The 23,104-nt window shown below is 42.6% G+C and overlaps 1 protein-coding gene across 1 annotated transcript in view; it reads left to right on the top strand.

Annotated features, from left to right (window-relative positions):
* Positions 1-19,298, top strand: part of LOC132873844 (CXADR-like membrane protein) — a 65,235-nt gene extending 45,937 nt beyond the window's left edge. Inside the window, exons 2-7 of the mRNA XM_060909651.1 lie at positions 10,230-10,384; positions 11,274-11,472; positions 13,864-14,031; positions 14,488-14,610; positions 15,304-15,445; positions 17,735-19,298. Coding sequence (XP_060765634.1) covers positions 10,230-10,384; positions 11,274-11,472; positions 13,864-14,031; positions 14,488-14,610; positions 15,304-15,445; positions 17,735-18,074 — 1,127 coding nt within the window. The 3' untranslated portion in view covers positions 18,075-19,298. The remainder of the gene's footprint in view (positions 1-10,229; positions 10,385-11,273; positions 11,473-13,863; positions 14,032-14,487; positions 14,611-15,303; positions 15,446-17,734) is intronic.
* The last annotated feature ends 3,806 nt before the right edge of the window (positions 19,299-23,104 follow it).

Consider the following 23,104-nt stretch of genomic DNA (forward strand, 5'->3'; position numbering starts at 1 on the left):
ACCGCCGCATCACTGTCTTCAGGTTGAGATGAAGCGAGGGTTAAATCTGACTGGAAAGGGGAGCAGTTGAACAGAATTCGATTACAAAATAAATTTTGTATGCCGTTGAAGATCGTGTTAATTAGAAATGATAAAATTAAACGTGTATAGACAGAGTATAACAAACATCAGAATATAGAAACCAGGTGAAGTCTTTACACGTGGAGCAGCTCACGCTGAAACGTTTTCCAGCATGTTATATGATTCCTTACTTAGTTTTCCAAAAGCAGCATTTTCCCTCCAGGTTTTTCCTCCAAGTCTGCTTTTAATTAACCTGTGGAATGTCTAACATTTGTTCAAACAGTGGTGGGTTTTTTTTCTTTCAAAACTATTACCCCCTTCCTCCTCCTCTTCGCCACACACACTTCACTCCCCTCTGAAAACCCCAAGCCTCTGGTGCTAGCCTGTCTTTACTAGTGAAAAGCACACAACAAATTGTTTGTGTCCTTGAAGTGGTGAGCTCGTGTACAGCTGCTCCACAGCCCCATCATCTTTCGCATTGCGGGTTTGCGCTCGGCTCCTGCTTCAGCATCCAAACCACTGTTTTAACAGCGTGTACCATTAGAGTTCATAGCTAACACCAGTGTAGACTTTAAGGCTTCTCTGGCTTCTCTTGCAATTAGTCATTTTTTATGCGCCAGTGTGTTCTGGCGTTGAGTCATTTTTTTTCTCTTCCCTCCAAAGCATCTTGTCTACCCTTTCAGATTTTTTTTTTGTTCGTTTTAATGAAAGGAACCCGAACACGACGACGAGGTAAAAAAAAATTGCTGGATCGTAGATAAAGCTAACGTCTGATTCCAGAAGACAAAGACACATTTCCCTCTGCAACAGAGTCAGCTCCATTTTCTACCTAACGGGCATAAAAGTTGCAAATTGCAGCAGAATGGACTTGGCCTGAGCAGACGCGTACTGCGTATCGATTTGCACGGGTCAATGCCAGACCTCGGGGCCTGAAGGCTGGAGTCATGAAACAGAAAGCATGTCGGCAGAGACACGGAGCAGAGCGGCATGGATTCACTTCGCACTTCAGTGCCGTGTTAATGTGGACAGAAATATTTTCTCATTGACTCCTGCAGAGGGAAAAGAGCATTTCTATTGATTCTGGACCGCAACAGAAACGGCTCTATCGACTGTCTGGCTTATTATAGAATTCTAGACTTTTAGATGACTTGAGTGTAAGAAATACTGTTTGACACATCTTTCATGACCCGTAATCTGCATCCTTAAAGGAAATGTCAATAACACACCCTCTGTGATGAATCTTTCACATTTATTCCTCACTGAAATGATGCAGAAGCTCCAGGTGACTTACAGCATAAACACTAAAACCTCACTGAATCAGTACACCAATACTGACGTCTGATTGCACCACATCTACTGAAGGAGGCGTGGCCTATGGGACTCAATCTCACTGAAGGAGGCGTGACCTCTGCAACTCAATCTCACTGAAGGAGGCGTGACCTCTGCGACTCAATCTCACTGAAGGAGGCGTGACCTCTGCGACTCAATCTCACTGAAGGAGGCGTGACCTCTGCGACTCAATCTCACTGAAGGAGGCGTGACCTCTGCGACTCAATCTCACTGAAGGAGGCGTGACCTCTGCGACTCAATCTCACTGAAGGAGGCGTGACCTCTGCGACTCAATCTCACTGAAGGAGGCGTGACCTCTGCGACTCAATCTCACTGAAGGAGGCGTGACCTCTGCAACTCAATCTCACTGAAGGAGGCGTGACCTCTGCGACTCAATCTCACTGAAGGAGGCGTGACCTCTGCGACTCAATCTCACTGAAGGAGGCGTGACCTCTGCGACTCAATCTCACTGAAGGAGGCGTGACCTCTGCTACTCAATCTCACCGAAGGAGGCGTGACCTCTGCAACTCAATCTCACTGAAGGAGGCGTGACCTCTGCGACTCAATCTCACTGAAGGAGGCGTGACCTCTGCAACTGAATCTCACTGAAGGAGGCGTGACCTCTGCAACTGAATCTCACTGAAGGAGGCGTGACCTCTGCAACTCAATCTCACTGAAGGAGGCGTGGCCTCTGTGAATCAGTCCTACTGTAGGAGGCGTGGCCTCTGTGAAGCAGTCCCACTGAAGGAGGCGTGGCCTCTGTGACTCAGTCTCACTGAAGGAGGTGTGGCCTCTGTGACTCAGTTTTACTGAAGGAGGTGTGGCCTGTCAGTTCTAGTGTAGGTGGTGTACCATCAGTGTGGCCTCTGTGTTTGCCAGTCCCACTAAAAGAGGCGTGGCTCTCCCATCCCTGAAACATTGTCAGACTGTTTGCTCAGGAATCACACAGGTCAAAAACCCCAGTGCTCTGATCAACATCTGCACTTAAACTGGAATAAGACAGAAATCTGTACACTTTGTGTCAGTGTCACACCATTCAGTGGCTGCCATACCGGCACTGAGCCCTGTGTGTGTGTGTGTGTGTGTGTGTGTGTGTGTGTGTGTCTAGAGCTCTGCTGGGTTTTCCTCTGAGACTGCAGCAATTCCCTCTACAGGATTTTGTCCTTATTAAAGGGAGTGTGTGTGTGTGTGTGCCGCAGGCTGTGCACTCGCTCCTGGGTGAAAGTTGGGACCAGAACCAACAGGCCTGTGGGAAAGACACTTGGCATGTGGCCTGGCACACACACGGCCAAGACGCTCGGCTGGCATTGTTCAAACAAAGCTCACGACTAAACCGTCTGTTCTTTTTGGGTCAGAATGACCCATTTTATTCATTTATTTTTTTATATATTTATTTTTCTAAAAGTTGTGTGTAATGTTTCTAATGTGAAGCTCGGTCTGTAACAATTTTAAAATAATATCATTTTTAAAAGGATTCCAGAGAATGACAGAATTCAGTTCTCCATTCCATCAATGCTGATCACTTTTTTAATAAAAAATACGTTGAAAAATTGGAATATTAAGTTTTTTGCTTGTATTACTGTAAAATCTAAAAACACGGTGAGTAGGACATGTTGATAAGGTTTAAAAGGTAAGTAATTAGGAAGCACAGCTTTAAAGTGTCGTGTCTCTACTTCAGATTAGCCACCATTAAGAGTCGATATTCCTCTGTCAGCGTTCAGCCTGCTCGTGTTCCCCATCAGTGAGGTTGTGGATCATATTGTTCGAATTGTTGGTTGGTTCTTTGCATTCACTACAAGCTTTCCGTCAGAGAGAGCTCCTGATGCTTTTAATACATCAGTATTTACAGGTGCGCTCAGGATTTTGACAATATCGGGCTTTTGGTGATTTCGTTGAGCGGTTATTTTTCTGTAGAATGATTGTACAACACGAATTTGGTGCACAGGCTTTAATTTATTTTGGATTTTCTGAAATCAATACACGGTTACAATATACATCCACCCACATAGATTATTAATATATATATATATATATATATATATATATATATATATATATATATATATATAGGCGGCACGGTGGTGTAGTGGTTAGCGCTGTCGCCTCACAGCAAGAAGGTCCTGGGTTCGAGCCCCGGGGCCGGCGAGGGCCTTTCTGTGTGGAGTTTGCATGTTCTCCCCGTGTCCGCGTGGGTTTCCTCCAGGTGCTCTGGTTTCCCCCACAGTCCAAAGACATGCAGGTTAGGTTAACTGGTGACTCTAAATTGAGCGTAGGTGTGAATGTGAGTGTGAATGGTTGTCTGTGTCTATGTGTCAGCCCTGTGATGACCTGGCGACTTGTCCAGGGTGTACCCCGCCTTTCGCCCGTAGTCAGCTGGGATAGGCTCCAGCTTGCCTGCGACCCTGTAGAAGGATAAAGCGGCTAGAGATAATGTGATGTGTGTGATGTGATGTGATCCAATATTACATATCTGTGAGTGGCAAAAGTATGTGAACCTTTGCTTTCAGTATCTGGTGTGACCCCCTTGTGCAGCAATAACTGCAACTAAACGTTTGCGGTAACTGTTGATCAGTCCTGCACACCGGCTTGGAGGAATTTTAGCCCGTTCCTCCATACAGAACAGCTTCAACTCTGGGATGTTGGTGGGTTTCCTCACATGAACTGCTCGCTTCAGGTCCTTCCACAACATTTCCATTGGATTAAGGTCAGGACTTTGACTTGGCCATTCCAAACCATTCACTTTATTCTTCTTTAACCATTCTTTGGTAGAACGACTTGTGTGCTTAGGGTCGTTGTCTTGCTGCATGACCCACCTTCTCTTGAGATTCAGTTCATGGACAGATGTCCTGACATTTTCCTTTAGAATTCGCTGGTATAATTCAGAATTCATTGTTCCATCGATGATGGCAAGCCGTCCTGGCCCAGATGCAGCAAAACAGGCCCAAACCATGATACTACCACCACCATGTTTCACAGATGGTTTAAGGTTCTTATGCTGGAATGCAATGTTTTCCTTTCTCCAAACATAATGCTTCTCATTTAAACCCAAAAGTTCTATTTTGGTCTCATCCGTCCACAAAACATTTTTCCAATAGCCTTCTGGCTTGTCCACGTGATCTTTAGCAAACTGCAGACGAGCAGCAATGTCCTTTTTGGAGAGCAGTGGCTTTCTCCTTGCAACCCTGCCATGCACACCATTGTTGTTCAGTGTTCTCCTGATGGTGGACTCATGAACATTAACATTAGCCAATGTTAGAGAGGCCTTCAGTTGCTTAGAAGTTACCCTGGGGTCCTTTGTGACCTCACCGACTATCGCACTCTTGGAGTGATCTTTGTTGGTCGACCACTCCTGGGGAGGGTAACAATGGTCTTGAATTTCCTCCATTTGTACACAATCTGTCTGACTGTGGATTGGTGGAGTCCAAACTCTTCAAAATAGTTTTGTAACCTTTTCCAGCCTGATGGGCATCAACAACGCTTTTTCTGAGGTCCTCAGAAATCTCCTTTGTTTGTGCCATGATACACTTCCACAAACATGTGTTGTGAAGATCAGACTTTGATAGATCCCTGTTCTTTAAATAAAACAGGGTGCCCACTCACACCTGATTGTCATCCCATTGATTGAAAACACCTGACTCTAATTTCACCTTCAAATTAACTGCTAATCATAGAGGTTCACATACTTTTGCCACTCACAGATATGTAATATTGGATCATTTTCCTCAATAAATAAATGAGCAAGTATAATATTTTTTTGTCTCATTTGTTTAACTGGGTTCTCTTTATCTACTTTTAGGACTTGCGTGAAAATCTGATGATGTTTTAGGTCATATTTATGCAGAAATATAGAAAATTCTAAAGGGTTCACAAACTTTCAAGCACCACTGTGTGTATATCTATCTATCTATCTATCTATCTATCTATCTATCTATCTATCTATATATATATATATATATATATATATATATATATATAAAACAGTCCAGCACATAGTAGCAGGGTGTAAGATGCTAGCTGGATCAGCGTACATGGAGAGGCACAACCAAGTGGCTGGGATAGTATACAGGAACATCTGCAACCAGTATGGAATAGAAGTACCCAAGTCCCAATGGGCCATACCACAGATGGTGGCTGAGAACAACAGGGCCAAGGTTCTGTGGGACTTCAGCTTCCAGACTGACAAACAGATCCTGGCTAACCAACCGGACATAGTGATGGTGGACAAAGAGCAGAAGAGGGTGGTGGTGATAGATGTAGTGATCCCAGCTGACGCCAACATCAGGAAGAAGGAACATGAGAAACTTGAGAAGTATCAAGGGTTGAAAGAGCAGCTGGAACGGATGTGGAAGGTCAAGGGTTGCGTGGTCCCCGTGGTAGTGGGGGCACTTGGGGCAGTAACCCCCAAACTGGGAGAGTGGCTCCAGCAAATCCCAGGAACAACATCTGAAGCCTCAGTCCAGAAGAGCGCAGTCCTAGGAACATCGAAGATACTGCGCAGAACCCTCAAACTCCCAGGCCTCTGGTAGAGGACCCGAGCTTGAGGATGACATAGATACCACCCCCCCGCCAGGGGTGAGAAGGAGATTTTTATATATATATATATATATATATATATATATATATATATATATATATATATATTGTGTGTGGGTGTGTAAAATACTCTTAAGTACATGCAATTAAGTACTTTTAGTTTACTTCTGATCACTGACTCTAAAACTCGTTCTGTCTCGTCCCAGCCCCAGTGCGATTTCATGCTCCCTGTGCAACCAGTAAATGTTTGTTTGTTTTTTGTTTTTTTTCCCCCTGCACTGCGTATTTGCATGGCGTGTAGTAAATATAACTTTTGGTGGTACGCGAGCCAGTTCTTCTGCGAGTTATGCTTCCCCGTAATCCCCTTCTGCGTCTTGATGCAGACTGGTGCTCCTTTATGTCAGCTTGTAGGTCCTCCTTCTTCTCCAAGCAGTGCATACATCATAAATAACGAGCAAAATGCAGGCCACAGTGAGAACAGTTGAAAAGCAGGTGGTACAGTCCACCGCCGAAGGGACTGCAGTTATAAAATGAAAATGGGGAAAATAAGAAGCAGAAAAGTAAAGGAAATGGTTATTAAAAAAGGAATAGCGGCTGGTTTTATGATTTGTTCGTAATAATAAATAAGCCCGGTGGCTGTTTATGATCTTGATTATGCAAGCATAAGTTCACTGTTTGCCTCTTTTTTTCTTTTTTTCTCACTTTTTTTTCTATAGAAGACTTCTGGTGTGAAGAAGGTCTCAGTGAAGGAGGCGTGAACTCTCTTCTTGAGCTGTTTACACATTGCAGTACATCCACGTGAAACTTCTCAAAATCTTTTCAAAATGTCGGCTGATTTGAACACATCTTTCATACAATGGATCTTGGAATAATGGCACAAGATCCAGATCATGTCCAGTTGTCCCAGTGTGCACTGCGATTCCAGTTGTCCCAGTGTGCACTGTGATTCCAGTTGTCCCAGTGTGCACTGCGATTCCAGTTGTCCCAGTGTGCACTGTGATTCCAGATGTCCCAGTGTGCACTTTGCAGTCAAAACCAGCCTGTCTTGCTCTCTTTGTGCATGTGTGCACTAATTAACAATAGGAAGCCGGTGTTTTGGCTGAGTCGAGCCGAAGGCTGGTGCAGGAGCAGAGTTTTCAATAGCCGAGCCCCGGAGCATGTCGTGCTCTATTAAATTCCTCCCCACACACACTTGTATCTTATTATAGCATCGTGAAAGGCTCCATTAGGCCAAAGCACACAAAGAGTGCTTAAAGTAGGTCTGAGTCCACCAGCAAGAACTCCTCCTGCCTCATGAGTAAACACGGAACATGAATATTCCTTCCATAGTTTGGTGTCGAAGGCGTGGCCTTTGTGACTGTAATGGAACTCGACTCCGAAAGTATTCCATCACTGGAAGCCATAGAAACCGCCGTCTTATGGACTGAAAACAGGAATAATTTTATAACTTGCTGATGGAATCACAATCAGGCGTTAGGTCATTAATCATTTGCTCATTTATTTGCATTTTTCTGCCTAATCTCGATCAACCCCACAGAATTCTACAAGTTCAACATTTTTTTTACTCCAGTGCAAGAACATGTACCAAAATCCTCATCTTTGGTGAATAGGTGCACACTAGATTCCATGATGAGACGAGAGAGGCAAAGTGATAGAGGGATGGAGAAAAAGAGCACACTGGATCTCAAATTTCAACCACACCAATATATTCTCTCTCTCTATCCAGTCTTCCCTTCTCTGCCTCTCTCATATCCATCTGATCTCTCCCATCAGGCGGCGAAAATGAGCACACACCTTATCTTTACGTCTTTGAAAAACGCCCATTCGTGCTAATTACCCCTAAATGTGTCCTAAGTTATCACTACCCCACACAGACTCCACCTGGATGCGTCTGATCTCGTTTCAGATCCGCCAGCCTACATTTAACCCACTGAGAAACTTAATATGCATTCAATACCCAGCGATGTGAGGCACGGCTGTGTGGATGAATCGGCTTCAGAGACTGACATGGAGAGCACATTTCCTCGCTTGCTAATCGTGATGCCGTGGCGCCACGTGATCATTGTATTTAAAAACATTTAAGATATTATGTAGTAAATAATAATAATGGCACCCGATGCATGTCATGTGCTGGGATCCTGATGGATGGCGGTGAAAATGAGAAACATCAGCTTTTTATTTCATTTTTAATTTTATTAGATACATTATTTTATTGGATCTGGTGTTTTATTGTAGTTACAGTAATGTGACACCCAACAATGTCTTTAGTAACCAAAAGGAAATCAGAAATATGATTACAAAGATAGAATATTCATAAAAGTATACGTTATGTAGACATAAAAATTTGCGACCGATGCATAATCATTATTACGGTGATGCATCTCAATGTGACATAAACACAACAGTTCTGATGGAGACATAAATATTCTAGAACGATAAGACAAAACAAATGGCACCCATCAGTGAAAGTATCCTTCATAATGCCCTGTTTTGATCTTTTTATTATTATTATTATTATTATTATTATTTGGACAGTGTATATAGAAGATATGTACTGTTCTACTAAATACACTGTTATCAGTGTTCTTTGGTTGTTCCTCAGAGAAAATCTTTCAAGCTTCCTTGTAGAACGCAATGGCAGTCTTTGGCTATCAGAGGAATCTTTTTAGAAAGCGAAGAACCATTAATGATCCAATGTACCCTTCAAAAACTCTTGAAGAACCCTCATTTCAAGAGTGCACCAAGTACCCCAGAGTGTATCCCTCTCAGAAATTATCCCAAGTAGACCTTTTTTGAGAAGCTAAGAACACTCAGTGATCCATTCCTGAGTGTCCTGAGTATCAACAGAGTTAAATATTAAACACCTGACAGGTTGTAGATGTTAAGAAGTAAATAATGACCAATAATTTGGAGTTTGTACTGCTCACTTACCTAGTTAATACGGACACTCTTGAAGAGTTCATGGGGGTTCTTAGCTTTCAAAACTGGTTCTGCTTGGAAGGAAGTAGGAAAGTACACTGGGAAGCCATGGCCTAATGGTTAAAGAAGCAGCTTGGGAACCAAAAGGTTGCTGGTTTGATTCCCTGGACCAGCAGGAATGATTGAAGTGCCTTTAAGCAAGGCACTGGACCCCCAACTGCTCTCTGGGTATGTTGTATGTCACTCCAAATGCCATTAATGTGATGTAATGTTGGTGTTAGGTTCTACATAGAACCTTTAAAGGTTCTCCCAAAGAGACAACTGAAAAACCCTTAAAGTTTGCTTTTTTTTTTAAGGGCAGCAGCACAGAATACTGTATACTGTGTTACTGGCAGGCTTTACTGTTCACTGGCAAGAGATCAGAACCAACTGGAAAAAAGTTTCCTGTGGATTAGTGCTGGCATATGGCAGGGGAAATGATGGATAGTCGTGTCCCTCAATCCCACAATCATCTGCTTCCACTTGTAGACGATCAGAGCATTAATCTGATCCTGTGATCCAGAATCATATCTCTGTTGAGACTGAAGCTGCAGCCACAACCTCCGAATTCTCAGATCTGTCCCTCAAATACAGGCAGTTGTGTAAATATCCCTGGCATCTGAATTACAACCAGCGTTCGTGTCCCTCATCCTCTTCCATCATTTCCCTGTCCGTCTCTTTCTGTTATTCAGTTTAATTCTCTCGCTTGATTAGCGTGCCTGTTTTAAACTGCAGCTCTTTTAAAGCCATTATAAAGAATAAATCTAATGTGCATATTATTGATATAAACTCAAGAACATACTGCATCGATATCTTTAACTTTTTTGGACTGCTACAAATACAGAATTCCTATAAAGCACAATAAATTAAGGCTTTAAGAAACCAAGTGTTTTTGGTTATCTGCTGTCTCTCATTTGTATTAATTGTAATAAATATAGCTATGATTGGTGCAGTTTGTCCATCTTCATCTTCTAGAAGTTTGCTAGATTGCTTTGAGCTTCTTCACAGCCGTTCTCTCTCTCTCTCTCTCTCTCTCTCTTACATTTATAATTCTCATTCATCACAAGTGTCTATATGTATATCAGTGCAAAGAGTGAACTCATAACTGCTTGATCAATATGTCCATATGGTGGATTGTGATGACAGAACAACAGAAGCAATAAAAGTTGATAAAGATAATAAAACATAATAAATAAAACATGCAGAAATAATGCAAGCCAACGAGACACACTAATGGATGTTAGGTTTGTCAGTGGAAAAGCTGGAGCATTTTTATCTCGAAATGATGTGTATTATGGATGCTAGAGGAGACACTGTGGTTCATCAGGTCTCTCTCTGTGTCTTGGCAGTGCTGGGTGTATTGCGTGCGAGTGGGCAGACGGAGATGAAGCGAGTGGTGGGCGATAACGCCACGCTGCCTTGTCACCATCAGCTCTGGCATGCCGACACCTCACTGCTGGACATCGAGTGGCTGCTGGTGAAACCCAACGCCAAGCAGAAAGCGGTGAGTGAACACACACTGCCAGAATCTGAAAAATGGCAATCACTTGGTGGAAATTATGACCGTGTTCATCGAAGGCCCACATCGTGAGCTTCGGAACATTGAAGCCGCCCTTCAATTAGAAGCCGTGCTCATTTTTCTGGCCGATGCTGGCTTTTCCTCTTCAATTACTTTTATGAAAGGATGATTCAGAATTGGCAGCCGCTTACATTTTCCATTCCAGTTTGGCCTCTGGTTATCTAACACACACACACCACACACACACACACACACACACACACTTTGAGCTCAAGTCAACGTATCTCCTGTTATGCATGGCTCTGCATTTCAAATAGCCTGCTATCGATTATCCATCGTGTGATAGTAACGCTGGTGAGAGCCAACAGACTCCATGGGTTCTCCATTTAAAACCAAACAAAAGAAAAACAATTCTGAATTACATTGAACACTAAATAAATACAGACGTGTAAACATGTGTCCAGGAAAGAGACACACGTCTCAAACTTTCTGACGGGCGTGGTTTAATATTATAACAAGCACATTTGATTGATAGCACTACATTCCCAGACTCTCAGCCTGCTCCAGCACTCAGCACTCAAGAGTCAGGACTTTTCATCGCTCAAGTACCAAACACACAATTATAGAGTTAGCACAGTCAGCTATGCGAGGTTATCTTCACTGTCTTGGGTAGTTCTTACTCGCGGGATGAACTTTTGCTTTCTGTATTACTCAGATGACGGAGTTTGTCAGCCTTATGATTGATAAACACAGTATGAAGTTTTACCCAAGATTAGCCCCACCCACTTTATTGCTGAATAGCTAGACTAAAGTATCATCGTGCTTAAAACATTGGAGCCGAACAAATTCCTTTTGGTTCCTGATATCTCTGCAGATCATCACCTACTTTGCAGGGCGGATCTACGACCCAAGTGAGGGCGAGGCAGGCAGGTTGACGCTGGCGGGGGATTATCTGAAAGGCGACGCCTCGCTGATGATCAGCGACCTTTCACTCACAGACTCCGGGGAGTACAGCTGCAAGGTGAAGAACGGAGGGAAGTACTATTGGAATACGGTCAACCTCATCGTCCTCGGTGAGTCCCTTCCCACTACAACTGTCTTGTTGCCCCCAGTCATATCTTTAGTTGTTATCGCTGGAGGAAAAAGCCTTTTCCATGCTCGGGTATGAAGGGAATACCAAATTGCTCCAAAAAATCATTATTATTTCAGAGGGTTATGATATCAAACAGTAAATATACGAGTAAATGGGCCACTTTGACCCCCAGCAGGAGACGAGGCTTAATGAAGTCCTGTCCCAGGAAGGGACAGTCTTGTGTCAGTCAGATGGCAAGCTGAAAATAGCACTCTTGCCCCATGGCATCATGACACACTTGCGCTTGCCATAGCCGTGGAATGTCACTTTGATTATGAAAAGATATTTGAATATTACTCATAACATGACAGAAAGGCACGATGGTGAAAAAGTTCACTGCAGGGAAATTCAGTTGCTTCATTGACGTTCCACAAGATTAAATGTAACAACAAATGGATAAAAAGTGCAGCATGTTTTTCTTTAATGAATAAAAATGGTTTGGCAGGTTGCTGTGGTATAGACGAGGAACAGCACACCGTGTAACGTGCTACACTGAGAGCAAAATATTTAAATAATATTGGCTGGCTTTTTCATGGTATATTGGATATATTCTGTTCCAGAATGGAATATATCTGATAGACCACAAAAAAAATCCAGCCATTATTATTATTATTATTATTATTATTATTATTATTACACATTCCTTTCAGGTGTTCAGCGCGTCTTTCTCTTTCAAAATTCTCTCAAAATCTTCCGTATTTAATGAAGTAAATCCGGCAGCCATGTTTGTTTACAAATTGTCCCAGTTGCTCGCTAGCGCGGATGTTTTACATCTCCGACGTGTGACGTCATGTTGTCCTGACAACCATGCAATATCGTAAACCATATTCAGCGCTCATTCTCCATTGGGTAGAGTGACACGTAGGATAAGCGATATGCTCACAATATTGCATGCTATCGAACCAAATGAATGAAACCCGCTAGAAGGGAATAGAACACGTTTTTATTCCATCGAAGAAGTGTCCCGTGTGTAAAATAATATAGTTTGTTCTTATTTTTATGCATTAATCCAAACGCTCACAAACACGTCATACATATGCAGCCTGCACGGTATTAATGACTTAATGCCTGATATCGGCTCGGTACCTCGTCTGTGTGCGTGCAGCCTTCTGTATGCTGCACGATTTTCAGTCGAGTATCAGGTTCTCTCGTCGGAACATGTTCCTGTTATGTTGTGTGAAGCACTTTGATCGGCGTAATAGCACGCAGCAGGAACATGTGGTATTGAAACGACTCCTTCAGATTCCTGACTCTTCACTCTTTGCTATAAAGACATTTTAAAGTGCGCGCTAGCAAATTTACGCATACATTTATACAAATTGCTACCGGCTTTGCGACAACACTTTCGATTCGGTGGGACGGGCATTAGCGTTTGTCTTGTTCAACACGAGGATAATGGCTTTGGCGCAGACCCGAGTGCCTCCTCCTTCGTGTAAGTGATCCTGACAGTGGAGAAGATGGAAGGGCCACTGCTGCCCGGCTCCACTCCGTTAATTGCATCCTGCAGCGAGATCCTGAGAGCATGCATTTCTGTTCTCCGGACTCAGCACAAACCAGCCCGAGCCGAGGAGCAGGGACTTGGGGGTTTATGGGCTGGGGTGGGGTGGGGTGGGGTGAGTGATTCGGTGATTGGTGATGTGATATAAGCTAATGGTGAGCTGGGGCTCTTTTACGCTTACATATTAAACGTCCTCTGTGGAACCCGGCAGCCCTTAAACGGCACTTGCGGGACATTCAGGTCCATCTGTGCAGGTGTTTGGAAATCCTATAATCGTTTCATTTTTATGACATTATCACAATATTCCTACAGGTTTAGCTGTACCTGTTCTTCATGGACACTTTTTTCTTGCAGAACAGGAACCTCAGCAGAATTTCTTTCAGGTTTATTATCATCCTAGTGCACTATGCTTCAGACTTCTGTTCTCTAATTGTCCCAACATGCAAACAATGGAATTTTACCACAAAAACCTTGATGTACCGTATGGTGGTAGACAGGACTGTACGCTGAAATGAACTGATATTTAACTCCATTATGGAGAAATGTTTGGGTTCCTAAACAACCAGCTGAGTGTATAAGCTTTTCAACTTTTTACGATTCTTACAAAATAAACATAAACCATACGCTAGCATAAACATTCACTACGCTAGCTTGGTAACTGATTCTAGCTATTTGACTGATAGTCAGATTTGGGCAAAATAAACAACCTGAACACGTCTTCTACTTTTCTCCAGAGTGTTTTCCTAGAAAGTCTTCTTACAGATTAAGTATTTTGAATCTCCTCCATGACAAAAACATGCCTGTTGAATCTCAGCGTGGTGTCTTTTTGAGCAGTTAAGCCGTCAAAGCCTCGCTGCTGGATGGAGGGACGGCTGTTGGAGGGCAGTGACGTGAAGATGAGCTGCAAATCCTCGGACGGATCCGACCCCATCCATTACAAATGGGAGAGAGTCCTGGACAAGGGAAGATATGTGGGAAAACTACCACCTCTCGCTCTCCTGGGTACGATCCTCCAAGCTGCACTGCTCCAGCATGATGTTCTCACCACTTCAGCTTTAATTCCTTCGACCTGTGTGTAAATCAGCACAGCTCCTCCACTGTGGCTATATTTTCCCGATCCTTCATTTCACCCAATTGGCTGAATCAATGATGAGAAATAAATGGTCAGATGTCCTGGATCATCTCTTTAGATAAAGCACCAGTGAAATTATACGCAAAGATGGTACTAATACAAAGTAATGACAACGTGATAAAGTGAATGATGACTTTTCCAGGGCTGTAGAAAGATCTCAGCGAAGCAAACGATATGAGCACTGAACAATAGCAACACTAATGGGATAAAAAAAAAATCTGTAGTCTCTCAAGTGATGTTTTAGAGATTTATAGTAAAGCAACTTATACGGCAAAAATAATCTCTCACTCAGGAATTGTTTATTTCTAAAAATAACGCATGTTTAGACCTGAAGAACCCGGAGATCGTGACTCTAAGAAACCTGAGCCGAGAGAGTGCGGGCGTCTACAAGTGCACAGCCAGCAACGATGTGGGAGAGGAGAGCTGCACCGTGGAGGTCAAAATTCACTGTAAGTGTGGTGTGTGTGTGTGTGTTTCATTAAAACACTGTGCTGTTCACCAACACACACAAGTGTGTTTATTTTTGCCTGCTTGCTGTAACACACCTCCTCATTATGGCACTGTGGCACAAAGCTAGCATGCTCCTGATATCCTTTAGCAGGCGTGAATATGTGTGTCTGATAAAGAGAGAGAGATTTATCAGCATACTTGAACTGATTTAAACTGAAGAGTCGACGTAAAAATGCTGCATAAACAGCATTTGGGAAGTTCGTGAGGTAACATTAAATGGCGTTAGAAACCGAGAAACTTTCTCGTGAATCGAAACACGCTGCTTTATTCCAGGAGAATTGTGGCCCTGGTTGCTTGATTAATGGCTTGTTGTGTTTGCTGTGTATTCTCTTGGCACTGTTTGACAGATTGCTTTAGATACTCTATCTGCAGTGCGGTGGACGGAGGCTTGTTCCGAGGCTTTGCCTAAATCGCAGCATCTCCACCAGGATGGGTTTAAACTCACATTTGTGAGCAAGTGCGTGTCAGTCAAGCGCATTCAGGTGTCTCTAAATGCTAAGTGTGTGGACACTGGGAAGCTCAGGGGTTATGGCTGAGCTCGAGTGATTTCTCTGGAAAACAGTTATGTTATGTTATGTTATGTTATGTTATGTTATGTTATGTTATGTTATGTTATGTTATGTTATGTTCAGACGTTCGAGGTATGGGAGTGATGGCTGGTGCTGTGGTGGGCGTGTCCTTGGGCGTGCTACTCCTCATCCTCATTGTATGGCTGGTGTTCCGCAAAAAGGAAAAGAAGAAGTATGAAGAAGACGAGACGCCCAACGAGATCAGGTAAGCCGCAGTGGCTCAGGGTACGACAGTACGGTTAATAAATGGTACATAAGGCATAAAAAGGCCTAACACACTTTGGGGTATGCTGTGATGTGACAACCTTAAAGGTGGAGTACGAGATTTTGGAATAACGGTTCCCGCAAGCCATATTTTGAAAAGAAACACGCCCGCCCTCGCCATGCTCCCACCCCGCGCGTCTCAACCCCTCCTCCCCCTCCCCCCGCATCTCCACCCCCCTTCCTACCCGCGCCTCCAAAGCATGTTGCCAAAACCATGTTTATGTGAACATAATGGTACTTACAGGTCAGAGCCTGAGAGTGAATCCAAACGAATAGTGGATACGGGAGGAGGAGGTGGTTTCAAAAACCCATGCTTCATTGGTGTCGAACTGGCTTGTGCCATGCCTTCATAACTAAGAAAACAATAAATAAGAGTTATCGTTTGTGCCACATACAGCTAAGCTAACAAATCGTTTGTATGCATGAAATAAATACCATGGAAAAACTACCATCAAGGATGTAATACGACTATACGCATTAGTATAACAATCCGTGTCAGCTAACTTTGCAAATCATGCTAACTTAGCAAAACCTACATTGTGGTCCGTATCATCGGTTATGCTCTCGCTGCCAGGGTGTACACTTGTTAAAGCGACAACACTGTCCTATCTGAAAATGTAATAAATACATAATGTTATCTTACCTATCGAGTAGAAACAGGGCCACCATTGCATGGTAGGCTATCTATCCGTTGCTTTGAAATGGCTGGAGTGGTCCCTGCGCATACTGTACGCGCAAGGGTAGGGGCGGGGGTGGGGGTTTGGGGTTGCGGGCTTCAGTCTGATTGATGTGTCAGTATCCAATCATTTTGAGGTGGTTACCTCGATAGGATTGGATGGCGTTTTTCCTTTATTTTACACTGTAGACTGAAATTAAAATATTTCGTTTTTGGGTCAAACCTTCTATTGTACTGCTTGCAACATGGGTGTGAGGAGCTTTTCAAGCAATATGGTAAAAAATACTCCCGAAAAAATCTCGTACTCCACCTTTAACTGGCACAAAATCAAAACCAAATAAAAAAAAAAACAGTATATCATGACATTTTATTCCTCTTATACCACAGCAGATGATGATTTTTCGTTGACGAACGATACTTTTAACTCTAACACACCTTCTGTAAATGTTAAATAAACGTCTCTTTACAGAAAATGTGAATAAAGACATGTTTTTTTCCATTTACGAGTCCCTGTTAGCATCTTTGCAACAGAAATGATAACACAGCAGAACAAGTGCATGAATATAAACCTGTAGCTTATAGAAAATGAATCAACACCTTCTGACCAATCAGATTTGAGAATTCAACAGCACTGTGGTGTTAATAATAATAATAATAATAATAATCAGGTAAACTCTTGACACTCAGTACCTTTATGGTGTTTTATGATCTCTGTGTGAGAGTTTTTATTCGTATTAAGAGTGGCTAAAGTAAATCTGTACGCGTCGGGGTGTATTTGCGAGTGAGTGGATGAATCGTGCAGGCTGAGAGAGTCACGTGCGTTGAAACTGTCCGCGTTGAGAGAGAAGAGCCGCCAGCGCAGTGACGCTCCACCTCATTCTGTTTATGTACTTGACTTTATTGTCGTGCTGATGATGGAACACACTTGAGGCTTTAGCGCTGGCGCAGGAACAGGTTGCCATAAGTCGTTCTGACCCCTCATCCTCAGGGCTTTAACGATATTGGATGATTTATAGTGATATATAATGAAATGCTGACGCGGTGCTGTTGAGGCCGCCTGTCTTCTGCTGAGTGTGAAAGTGGACTGGCAGGACTCCCTACTCATTCTCTCTCTCTCTCTCTCTCTCTCTCTCTCTCTCTGATCAGGTTTATTAAGGCTATAAAAATGATAATAGAAACGATTAATGAGTCGTAACAGCTGGACTAACTATTTAATCTCTCTCTCTTTCATAATATCAATAAACTGTATCTCCAACATCAGACTGACAAAATAATACAAAACATAATGACAAAATAATCTGTAATTATAAAAGGGATAGTTCTGAAATCTGATTGGCTCAAAGTTGAAATACACACACACACACACACACACACACAAATCTTTGTACAACTGACACTTCCGCTATTGTTCTGTCCATAGAACGCTCTAATATTTGTTTGTTATGTTGCTTAGCAACCACAACACACTGTTCAGAGACTATATTGTGAGGTGGAGTGATTATGAATAATATTAATGATAAATTGATTATTAATTGAAACGCATGATTTTTACAGGGAGGATGCTGAGGCTCCCAAGGCCAAGCTGATGAAACCCAACTCTCTCTCCTCGTCCCGTTCAGGAAGCTCTCGATCAGGCACGTCCTCCACCCAGTCCATGGTTCCCAGTGGTGCCCTGCGTGGCCACAAACCTCACCCACCCCCTCCTTCGATGGGGCCTTTGAAAGACAGCGTCCAGCCTTCGACGTTGCCCGCCATGCCCCCAGCGTACACGCAGGTCGCCCCGAAACTACCAGAGCTGCACAGCAGCCCCAAACTAAGCCCGGGCAACCTGGCACGGATGGGTGCCATGCCGGTGATGATCCCGGCGCAAACCAAGGCCTTCCAGACTGTCTAGAGATCAACACACACACACACACACACACACACACACACCTGTATACCGATTTACTCTGGGGACAGCTATCTGACACACACGAGCGCCACGCCACACTGGCGATGATGTATCCCAGTCTAATGAAAGTCAAATCATAACACACACACACACACACACACACTGTGAGCCTTTGAACCCAATCAGTCTCACTATATCAAGAGAAATAAAGCAAGCAAAGACAAATAAAAAGGGAAATAAAGAGTGAAGCCACTTGAAGCGTTCCTAATCGCTGTGTCAATAAAACACCACACATAGGAAATAAGAAGCGATTGCCCCCTTGATGTCGACAATAAAGGAAAGTGGCGTTTCCTCCAAACACACGCCATTTGTTTATCGCTTTGATGGCAGTGCAGGGGATTCTGCATGGCCCGGTGGAACGGTTGGTTTATTTTTAACAAAGACATAGCCATTGTGAAGGAAAACAACACTCCATCCAGCGCGAGGAGAACTTTCTCTTTCTCTACTCAAACTCCAGACCAGCGACGCAGCGAAGCGGCTCTGCTCTCACACACTCAAGGTGTTTGCAAGGACTTGTTCCAAACACCTGCTCTGTTTTCCTTTCTAGTCACGCTAATATGATTGACTCCAAACCAGGAAGTGAAATTGAATCATCCACATGGCTGATTTGTAAATCTCAATTTTTTAAAAATTTCATTAAAAACGTGTACAGTGAGGTCATAAAAAGTCATTTTTTACACATAATGGCAAAAACAGCATGTTGTTCTTGATGAAAAGCTTCAGACGCAACACTATCACGCTGCAAGTGTTACATTTGCTCAAAAACTGCAGTAAAGACACACACACACACACACATGTTAAATAGATTAATAGTAAAACAGTTATGTATTAATATGCAAACTGGAAACACCCCAAATCTGACATGCTCCGCCCTCCTGGTGTAGGAAATCAGCATTGTGCAAAGTGACGTTTCAGATTAGGGCGGAGTTAGTGGAGTTCGTGTCCATGCACTTGCTTATGACTTGATTTAATATGAAATCAAAACAAATTCCAAATACTTGGACTTTTTTTTTGTTGTTGTTGTTTTTCTGAATTTGTATGAATTTTTCATGAGATCATGTCGAGAAAACGTTCTCGCAGATCCTGCGTTTGCATACCGGAACCTAATTGGCTTTTATCGTATTCGATCATGTAATAACTACATGCTTGTTTTTTAAATACTTTTTAAATTATATTTTCAGCTTTGCAGAGTTGTTTTTTTTTAACCATCAGCACGTACGACTACACATAGTGTAAGCTCTGTTCCTGAAATTATTTGATCATAAAAACACATTTTATGAAGTTTACGGTTAGAATTTGACTTATTTTATAATTTGATGGTTTGCGACTGATCGCTGATTTATGCCCTGAATAATAAACACAGCTTTCTACATTCATTTCACTTCCTGGATTCATTTTCCTGAATTATTTAAATGGAGATATCAATCTGTCACTGAGCTTATTTCACTAAATGTTCATTATCCATGAAAATCAGTAAGGAACATGACATGATTGAAGCAGTTATGAATGTTGTGATGGTACATGATGCATTTTTATATTTACATTCCATTACTTTTGATATAATTTACCTGTTCAGTGCAACATTTAATCACACAAATGGCAATAACGTTTAGCTCAGTTTTCTGTTCGCTCAGAGAGTGATGCCCTTGTTTTACATGTGAAATGATTTATTATTATTTTAAATCTATATAATATATGAGTTTCATACCCATGCTCTTGAGATGACAAACAGTGAGTGAAGTTCACTTTCAGAACTTCAGGTGTTGTGAAGGTTGTGAATTCAAATCTCAGAAGAACTTTATCATTCCCATGAGCAAGTGTCCTTCACTGCTTACTCTTCTGTCTCTGTGTAAAACGAAGACGTAAAATGTAATTTCATTCAGACTTGACCTAAATGGGTTGTAATTTTATCCCAGACCAGCTCGTTGTAGAAACTGTGTCACGCTTTCTGCTCAGGTCGCTATATTTTCGGATGTTCCACATTTTTTGAAGGTTTGCTTCTCACTCTGTTTTTTTTTTAAATTTCTCTCACATGATAAACCTGGTTAAAGCCGACCTGCTCCCTGATGCCATGATTTAATAAACCCGGTGTAAAACGCTTCCTTCCCCCAGAGAAAATTTTGTTCTTTCCAGTTCCAATCTTGTACTTTTGTTGGATGAAATAGAGCTGGAATAAGGATAATTGTGAGCGAGTGATCGTGAACGTCCTTCCGGGATAGCACAGTGTCCTCGAACATCACCTCAGTGTTGAGAAAGAAGATAAGTGGAAGATAAGTTTTAATATTTGGGTCATTCATTGAAGCTGATTGGTTATGGTCAGCATCTTTATGAGAAGGGGATAAATACTTTTGAGAAGACTGACATCAATTGACATTATAAGTCTGGAACAAACAAAGGTGGTGAAGTGAAGTGAAGTGAAGTGAAGTGAAGTGAAGTGACTCTTACTGTCCTGCAGTTCATTATTTTCCCATAGCAGCATGTTTCCGAAGTGTTTTATCCACCGATACCACAGCAGCGATTTTCTGATTATTACACTTTTTTATATCACTGTCACCTCACAGCAAGAAGGTTCTGGGTTTGAACCACATGACCTGGTGGGGTCTTTCTGTGTGGAGTTTGCATGTTCTTCTCATGTCTGTGTGGATTTCCTTCAACAGTCCAAAGACATGTAGATTCGGACAACTGGTTACTCAAAATCCCCCAGAGGTGAGTGTGAGTGTGATGGTTGTTGGTCTCTGTATAACCCTGTGATAGATTGGTGACCCGCCCAGGGTGAACTCCACCTCCCACCCAGAGTCAGCTGGGATTGGCTCCAGTTTCCTCCAAGATCTTGACAGATAAGTGGAGTAAATAATGGATGGATGGATGGAACCCAACTTTAGTAGTCCAGCTTCTGCAGGGTTCGACACTCGTGTCTGGAAAAGTTGTCAGTTGAAATCCCAGGATTTCCAGACAGTCAATGTGGAGCCCTTGAGCAAGGCTCTTAATGCACAAGCTCAGGGCTTATTGTGAATAAAATTGTCTGCCAAATGACTGAATCATAAATGCAGCTCTCATTTGCTTCAGAATTCCTTTCATCCTTTCAAAGTGCAAAGATTTGCCGACTTTGTGCTTCCTCACATCCTGAAGCTCTTGGAATTATCTGAGATGGAGAACATCCTCACAGTCTTGGGATTCATTTCCCACCACATCTGCTGAAATTAACTGTTCATCTTTTTTTTTTGAGGAGAAGTGTCTGTTGAATTTAAATTGTTACAAAGCAGCTTTCCAGAAATGTAGGTCTCAATTCCAGTAAGCTCTCTTTGCATCAAACTTTTGGAAGAAACTTTGAAAGGAACCAAGATTAATTTTTTTGGAAAAGGAAACCCGCCTCACTCACATGGGTATCGTTGTGTTGCTTCGTCTTTCAGATGTTACACAAGATCGAAAGTGACAATATCAGCTTGAAAGTGCATCAGTAATTTGTGCCGTAACCCCCCCCCCCGAAAGCCACTTTGCTATTGGTTCAGTTCTCAAATCAGTAAATCAACACAAAAAGCAAAGCAAAGAAATGGATTGGCTGGAAATACAGTGGTGCTTGAAAGTTTGTGAACCCTTTAGAATTTTCTATATTTCTGCATAAATATGACCTAAAACATCATCAGATTTTCACACAAGTCCTAAAAGTAGATAAAGAGAACCCAGTTAAACAAATGAGACAAAAATATTATACTTGGTCATTTATTTATTGAGGAAAATGATCCAGTATTACATATCTGTGAGTGGCAAAAGTATGTGAACCTTTGCTTTCAGTATCTGGTGTGACCCCCTTGTGCAGCAATAACTGCAACTAAACGTTTGCGGTAACTGTTGATCAGTCCTGCACACCGGCTTGGAGGAATTTTAGCCCGTTCCTCCGTACAGAACAGCTTCAACTCTGGGATGTTGGTGGGTTTCCTCACATGAACTGCTCGCTTCAGGTCCTTCCACAACATTTCCATTGGATTAAGGTCAGGACTCTGACTTGGTCATTCCAAAACATTAACTTTATTCTTCTTTAACCATTCTTTGGTAGAACGACTTGTGTGCTTAGGGTCGTTGTCTTGCTGCATGACCCACCTTCTCTTGAGATTCAGTTCATGGACAGATGTCCTGACATTTTCCTTTAGAATTCGCTGGTATGATTCAGAATTCATTGTTCCATCGATGATGGCAAGCCGTCCTGGCCCAGATGCAGCAAAACAGGCCCAAACCATGATACTACCACCACCATGTTTCACAGGTGGGATAAGGTTCTTATGCTGGAATGCAGTGTTTTCCTTTCTCCAAACACAACGCTTCTCATTTAAACCAAAAAGTTCTATTTTGGTCTCATCTGTCCACAAAACATTTTTCCAATAGCCTTCTGGCTTGTCCATGTGATCTTCAGCAAACTGCAGACGAGCAGCAATGTTCTTTTTGGAGAACAGTGGCTTTCTCCTTGCAACCCTGCCATGCACACCATTGTTGTTCAGTGTTCTCCTGATGGTGGACTCATGAACATTAACATTAGCCAATGTGAGGGAGGCCTTCAGTTGCTTAGAAGTTACCCTGGGGTCCTTTGTGACCTCGCCGACTATTACACGCCTTGCTCTTGGAGTGATCTTTGTTGGTCGGCCACTCCTGGGGAGGGTAACAATGGTCTTGAATTTCCTCCATTTGTACACAATCTGTCTGACTGTGGATTGGTGGAGTCCAAACTCTTTAGAGATGGTTTTGTAACCTTTTCCAGCCTGATGAGCATCAACAACGCTTTGTCTGAGGTCCTCAGAAATCTCCTTTGTTCGTGCCATGATACACTTCCACAAACATGTGTTGTGAAGATCAGATTTTGATAGATCCCTGTTCTTTAAATAAAACAGGGTGCCCACTCACACCTGATTGTCATCCCATTGATTGAAAACACCTGACTGTGTGTGAAAAAAATGAAAAATAAAATAAAAATAACCACTGGG

This window comes from Neoarius graeffei, chromosome 25, assembly GCF_027579695.1.
Source record: "Neoarius graeffei isolate fNeoGra1 chromosome 25, fNeoGra1.pri, whole genome shotgun sequence".
NCBI classification, from domain to species: domain Eukaryota; kingdom Metazoa; phylum Chordata; class Actinopteri; order Siluriformes; family Ariidae; genus Neoarius; species Neoarius graeffei.